The sequence below is a fragment of the Phlebotomus papatasi genome, chromosome 3 (assembly GCF_024763615.1).
Source record: "Phlebotomus papatasi isolate M1 chromosome 3, Ppap_2.1, whole genome shotgun sequence".
Lineage (NCBI taxonomy): Eukaryota > Metazoa > Arthropoda > Insecta > Diptera > Psychodidae > Phlebotomus > Phlebotomus papatasi.
In genome coordinates this window covers 9,944,259-9,951,639 of record NC_077224.1, presented here as the reverse complement: position 1 = coordinate 9,951,639, position 7,381 = coordinate 9,944,259, and the positions used below count along the sequence as shown (strand labels likewise).

The following is a 7,381-nucleotide window of genomic DNA, read 5'->3' as shown; positions in this document are numbered from 1 at the left end:
AGAGACGGCTTAACGTAATTATAATCAAAATAATGATTTGACTATTCCTATCAGTTTCCCACTAATTAAACCGTTTCTCAGCTTAGTCAGAAACTGATGGGAACTTAATCTAATATTTTTTTAAATTGTAATTACGTTAAATTGTCAAATGACTTAATTTTCTAATTGAATATTTGTCAAGTTTTTTTTTGAAAATTCTGATTTTAGAGCAAATAATCGATAAGATTTTCAAAATTGAAAAAAATATAAAGGAATCTGAGACCTTTGAAAATTGGGCTACTAGTCTGAAGATCGCTTTAGGGCTCTAATTGATTCAGACTGATCTTCGAGAATATTTGGCCTGTGAAATTTTCCTGTAAAGTATCAGGTTGAGAATCGAGTTTTCTCTAATCGATGATAGAGTCCTGTGTCTAAGGATTAAGCAATTTGAGCGATTTGTAAAAGCTTTTCTTGATTAAAAAACAAAGTATTTTGGACTAGATTACAGATTCGGAATTTCAGATAAAATCTAGAATGTTTTATTCTGGTTTCTTTTGGCTATGCCCAATTTTTATTTCGAATGAAGTCTCTTGATCTCATTTATAATCGAAACCGTGGGAATGCTATCTATGTGCTCATAATTGACTACAACATTTTATTTTTATTATGATACATTGGCTCCGGCACAACTTTTAGATCGGTCAAATTTCATGAAATCAAAATTCGCCTCCCTTTCTCTTTCATAAGATTTACGTAAGTCTATCCCACCATTTCGGATTCAAAATTGGATAGAACTAAATTTAGAGTCATATGCAAAACTTTTAAGAAAGAAACGGATGTGAATTTTGATTTTATGAAATTTTCCTGATCTAAAAGGTGTGTCGGAGCCATTATGATCAGTAAAAATCAAAAGTGGAATGGAAATCATAATTTTTAATGGCTCCAGCACACCATTTTGATCAGGAAAATTTCATGAAATCGAAATTCGAAACCGTTTCTTTCTCACATGTTTTGCATATGACTATCTCATTCTTTCGCATACCAAATTCGATTGAGCTAAATTGAATTTGGAGTGATGTTTAAGAGAAAAAGAAGAGTGCGAGAGACTGAGTTAGACATATGCAAAACATGTGAAAAAGAAAGCGATCCTAAATTCGACTTCATGAAATTTTCTTGATCTAAAAGGTGTGCCCGAGCCATAATAAATTAAAATCGTAAAATATTCTTGGAAATGAAGGAAAATATTGAAAGGGGGGTCCGGCACACCTTTTAGATCAGGAAAATTCCATGAAATCAAATTTCAAATCCCTTTCTGACACGACACGTTTTGCAGATGTCTATCTCATTCTTTCGCATTCCAAATTCAATCATGCTGAAATTGAATTTGTTATGATGCTTAAAAGAAGAAGAAGAGTGCGAAAGAATAAGATAGACATTATGCAAAGTGTGTGAGAAAGAAAAGGATGTGAATTCGACTTCATGAAATTTTCCTGATATAGAAGATCTACCAGTGCCATTATGCTTCCGGTACAGTTTTTAGATCGGTAAAATTTCAGGAAAACAAAATTCGCGTCACTTTCTCAAAAGAATAAATTTAATTCAATCCAATTTTGTATCCGAAAGAGTGGGATAGATTTATGTAATTCTTTTGAGAAAATTACGCGAATTTTGATTTCATGAATTTTGACCGATCTAAAAAGTGTACCGAGGGCATAATTGCACCGACAGATCTTTTAAAATAAAGGAGAAGTGTGCGAAATAATAGAATAGACAGACGCAAAACTTTTAAGAAAGGGACTTAAATTTTGACTTTATGAAATTTTCTTGATCTAAAAGATCTGCCGATGCCATTATGCCCCTGGTACACTTTTTAGATCGGTAAAATTTCACAAAATTAAAATTCGCGTCACTTTCTCAAAAGATTTACATAAGTCTATCGAACTCGATGTTCAAATAAAGGAAAAGTGTGAAAAGGGATCTAAATTTTGACTTCATGAAATATTCCTGACCTAAAAGATGTGCCGGCCGGTGCCACTATGAACTATTTTGGCCTTCTAATTATAATTTAAAATAATTTCTGATCAATACCGAGTTAAATTTTGCCCAAAATGTAATATTTCCTTACTAAATTTGAGTTTTTTCACTAAAAATATTTTTTCTTAATAAATTTCAAAAGGGGCGTGACCTATATGGGCGGAGCTTATTCAGGAGGTTAATGCAATCTTCCTGCAAAATATGGATATTTCTGAGAAGTTGCAGTAGAATGTAGGAGCCAGATTATTCATTGTAGTTGCTAAAGAAATTGTCAAATTGTTCTCTTATCGTCCCCATTTTTTTTGTTTTTCGCATCAATCACGTGTAGTTGAATTTTTAGATGATAAGGATTTCTTTTTTTAAGGTGTAGAAGAAAAATTTGAGTAATTTTTACCACCCGATTTTATTCTTTGTTTCTTTTTTTTTGTAGTAAGTTTTATCTTGTAAGAACTATTACCCTAATGTTTTCCTTTTTTTTTTGTATAACTAGTTTAATTTTTTTTTTCATAAATGCGCGAGATTTTTCCTGTTTTTCTTGAGAAAAAAAGTGGAAGAGATTTAAAAAAAAAAGAGGAAAGTCGAAAGATGAAAGCGCGGAATGAGCTACAAGAATTTTCAAACAACTTTGCAAACAAATGATTTGTGATAAAAAAATAATGTATAATTACTGCAATTTTAGGAATTCAATAATGAGAGAGAGACAGAGATTAAGAAAAAAAAGCCAAGGTCTTTTGAGATAAAAAAAAACGCCCTTTCACGTCTTCAAAGGATTTTTTTTTAATGTTTTATTGAGAATCGCATTTTTTTGGGGATTGTTTAGTGACCGTACTTTTGGAATTCCCACTCCCGATTGTCCAGCGGACAGACCTGGCGTGTTTTGAGCCAGCGTGAGATGCAGTGGAAGTGGAAGGCGTGCTGAAAGGACACAAAATTCAGAGTCCGGAAAGGATAAACATTCCCAGTTGTTTTTTCTTTTACTCACATTACACACTCCCCAGGCTACTGTGCATTCTTCACTGGTGGCTGAGGCCTGATTGGCCTGACACTCAATGCAGAGATCCATGATGTGATTCCGGCAAATAGCGCAATTGTCCACGACGATATCTGCGTGTTCCCGGAAAGGGCAAAAAGAAAAAAAAAACATTGAGGTTAGGTCTGACCAGGTGCATTCCCAAGGCTGAATTAAAACAAATTTTCCTTACCCCAAGCCCACAGAGCCACAGCATTCCACTGCAAGGAGACAAAGAGGTATCAATTAGATAAGGAAATGCATGGAAAATGCCAGAAAAACCTCCAAAACAAAGGAGAGAGCTTTCTCATTTCTGCCAATTCATCTCCATCACTCACCTTTTTCACTTCGAATCTCTTCTTCTCGCCCTTGTTGCTGCTCGATGTGGGCTGCTCAAACTCATCCTCGTCCACTTCCATTCTTTTCAATTGTGAATTTATTAAATTTTACAGAAAACTAGCCGCTAAAGTAATTTTTCGCACAAAACAACCTTACAAATAATTTTGTAGCTCTCGGTGTCCCAAAGTGTTTTGTCCCAGTCGTCCCAGAGTTGTCTTTTCTTGATTGGATGAATTCATCATAGATGGCGCTGTTCGGGACAGTCAAATTCAAATTTCAAAAATCAACAGACTTCTCATATGACTATGTCGCTTGTATCAATTGGCATCGTAATGGGAAATTTTCTATCTGAATTTGTGATTGAAAAAATCCATTTTCCATTTAACTCTTTCGCGTCTTTAGGGTCATATATGACCCGGGGAAATTTTTTTTGACTATTTGTATTAATTGAAATCTATCGGTTTGTGCACGATATCATAATAGAAGGATGTAAGATTCTTGGCGAATTTTCTCAAGACTCCAGATATTCAGGAAAAGAAAATATTTGAGATCAAAAATCACTAATTTCGAACTTTGTGAAATGACTTCTTTTTAATTTTTTTTTAAATTAATTTATTTTTTTCAGCAAAAAGTTCTTTAGAAACACAAAATAGAATATCCAAAGATTGTATATTGCATATTTTAATATAATAAACTACTCTCAATTTTCCAGAAAAGCGTGTAGAATTTTCCGGGTCATATATGACCCTATTGTCCCCAAGGGTAACAGTGTTTTCGTCCCAAACCTATAGCGAAATGTAGTTGGGACATTGTTTTTCTTTGTGAAATGCAGGTGGGACATCTTACTCCTGAACATTTCATCTTATATCTGATGAATTATAACATATTTTGCAATATTTTAGAGTGTTCTGCAAGCGTCTCATATTGTGCAATTGTATTGTGTGTGAATAAATATGTGGATAAGTTTATTTGAGGCGCTCAGAGCAAAAAAAACTTTAAGTCGTATGCATTTCCCTATTAAAATAGCGTTTTTTTGCTCTGAGCTCCTCATTTTTGCCAAATACCACTCAAAATATTGTGACAGTGACTGTTCAAGGGATTACCAGGAAGATTCCTTGAACACCAGGATTACAGTGTTCATCAAAACAATCCAGTTTGCCATGGTTTTGGCCAAATTAATAACTTCAAGCAGAAAAAACTCTTAAAAAGCCCGTGATATAGGTTTTGAAAATGGTATGTACACTTCTCTTGAGGACAATAGGGTCATATATGACCCGGGGTTTTTCCGAGTTTTCACGCAATGGAAAATTTTTTTCCTCTCTGAACTATTATATTTGATCATAAAGCATTAGGAAAAACTCAATTTTACATAAATTCATCTGCTGAATAAAAGTGTGACGCGAAAGAGTTAATTCCGTTAAAAGTATTGCCTCCATTGCATCCTTTTGTCATCTTTAGAGAAATGTTCTCCTTAAAAAAGGAGCTAGGATTGCTGAGGTTCATAGGGTTGTAAAGGTATTGTTACTGAAGAATTTTAACAAAAGATTCTGAGTGTAATTAATTAAAACATTTTTTTCTCTGAATTTATTACTCAAAGTATTTAGAACCCTGCGATCTTTAGAGGTTTAAACTCTTTTTCAAGAAGAATATTACTGCATAAGAGACATTTCCCTATACAATCCTTTTTTATATGAGTTTAAAGGATCGTAAAAGATTTATAAGAAAAATTGCAGGGAAAATGAATAGATAAAGATATAGGGGAAGTGCTTATAATTTTGGACAGTCTGCATATAAGCATCGATATCCCAAGTTTGAAGTGCGATATTAGGTGAGATTCTTAACAATCTCACCTACTATAATCCTAACAAAATTTCATGTCGTCCGATCGACCTCAAACTTGGCCAAAATGTGTTTCAGCACTTCCTGATCACGAATATATATGTGGCTATTTTACGTTCCCGGCCGGCCGCTCTTTGGAGCTTAATAGCTCCTAAACTAAAAAAGATATCGACTTGCGGTTTTCGGCAAAGGTTATATATCGGGTGAAAATTGCAACTTGGTGCATTGACCCCCCACCCCCCACCCCTCCTTCCGCCATTTTGAAGACCCCCCTTTTTTTGTTTTCTCAATAGCTCCGTCCCTATGGCATCGAGCGGGCTCAAATTTTAGTATGTTATAGCTGGGCCTTAGAGCTTTCCATCAATACCAAACTTAAGGTCCCCCGACCCCCCTGACCCGAGCTATAAGGGTCCAAAAAAAATTTATTAAAATGGCCATAACTACGGTTCTAATTGTCAGAATTTAAAAAGTGAGGGCTTTTTGGAAAGCTCTCGTGAAATGCCACTTCCCCTTCTAACATCGCAAGTTCATAAAACCACCGCTAGGGGCGCTATTATTAAAAAGAAAATTTTTAAATCTTATAAGTTAAATAACTCAAAAATTCCATTGTGCATCGGGCTGAAATTTTAGTATGTTATAGCCGTTGATTATACCTATCAAACAAAAAAAACCTTAAGTCGATCTAAAACCCCTGACCCGAGCTATAAGGGGTCAAAGTTCGAACATTGACCGGCCTCTATCTCCGGTTCTAATTAACATAGCGACCTAAATTTTACCTTTTTGGTTTCGTCTCGATGAGCACTTTCAGATGGAAGTTCAAAAAGTCACCACAGGTGGCGCTGTGATAGCGTCAAAATTCATCGAAATTCAAAGTCATTTTTCTCAAAAACGGCATTGTGCAAGTTAATGAAATTTTAGTATGTTGTAGTCCAGTCTAGGACGTTTCCAAAATGGTGCGTATGTGCGCTGTGGTTTCAATAGAACCGGAGATATGAGGGGTCAAAGTTCACGAAATTCAAAAAATCATATCTCCGGTTCTATGTGACCGATTTTGATGAATGAGGGCTTAAACGAAAGATCTCACCAAATGCTACAACTTTCTAGAATATTTGAACTTCGTGGGACCAACACCAGGGGCGCCACAGTCGAAAAACCAATTTCAATATTACATAACCTCAATTATCTCGACTGTCGCTGAACCGATTTTGATGATTACTTTAACATAATTGTAGACCACATTTGTCTCTACATTTCGTCCATACATCATTTTTCGATCAGACTACGCTATCACTCCGATTTTGCCGTTTAAGTGTAAAAAAATTGATTTTTCCAATAATAACGCTTTTGAAATCACACAGATGCCAATTTGACTGCCTCTACTCCACAAAGACACTTAAAATATGGTTTTAAATGGAAAGTCCCACAAAATACAACAATTCTTTGATATAGTTGAAGTTCAACAAATGACTACTTGGGGCACTCTGGATGAAAAAACGAGTTAAGAAACAAAAAACCTCGCTTATCTTGGCTTCTGAGTAATCGATGAGATCATGTTCTATGGAAAAATTATAGAGAACATTCTGGTCTACATTTCACCCATATAACACTTTTCTGTCAGTTCATCCAAATCCTTGATATTTTGGTTTAAATACAAAATTTGTATAATTTCACGAATTTGATTCAAGATAACTGAATGGCGTCTCCCAACTTCAGCTCCAAATCGAATTTGCATGCACTCCGAGTTAGCTCACGTTAAGAATCTCACCTACATAAGCCGGTTAGGATTATCTGTCCCTTTTCAATACTAATTGACTTTTTTTGTTACTCTCTTTTCAGAAGGATTGTTTAGAAACTTGGCAAGCTATTTATCATCTCATTTTTACTCAAATTAGTTTTAATACGTTTAAAAATAAATTGATATGTAGAGGTGAATTTGACTCTTATTTTGGACAACTTGGTTATTAATTTTTACAACTTGTCTGTAAATTTGGACAGATAATCCGCCTCAACAGGATGCCCATTGTTCTTCATTTTATGAACCAATCTTACCAAGTCCTCTTCCTGTTCATGTAAGGGAAACGTAGAATGTCACAGAAGCCCAGAAACTTTCCATATCATTCATTAAAGTGAGTTGACTTCGGTACTCCAAGTACGTGCGGATTCGGTCATTCCCTGCCCTTT

The 7,381-nt window shown here is 34.9% G+C and overlaps 1 protein-coding gene across 2 annotated transcripts; it reads right to left on the bottom strand.

The window, feature by feature from the left end:
- Positions 1 to 1,180: 1,180 nt before the first annotated feature.
- Positions 1,181 to 3,564, bottom strand: LOC129806647 (RING-box protein 1A). Of its 2 annotated transcripts, XM_055855388.1 has the most exons (4): positions 3,361 to 3,564; positions 3,216 to 3,243; positions 2,996 to 3,117; positions 1,181 to 2,928 (listed from the first exon to the last, which is right to left on the bottom strand). In XM_055855388.1, the coding sequence occupies exons 1-4, from the start codon at positions 3,439 to 3,441 to the stop codon at positions 2,830 to 2,832; spliced, it is 330 nt and encodes a 109-aa protein (XP_055711363.1). In that variant the 5' UTR covers positions 3,442 to 3,564; the 3' UTR covers positions 1,181 to 2,829. The 2 variants fall into 2 exon arrangements, with proteins under 2 accessions (XP_055711363.1, XP_055711362.1); XM_055855387.1 differs by having other exon boundaries at positions 1,181 to 3,117.
- Between the last annotated feature and the right edge of the window lie 3,817 nt (positions 3,565 to 7,381).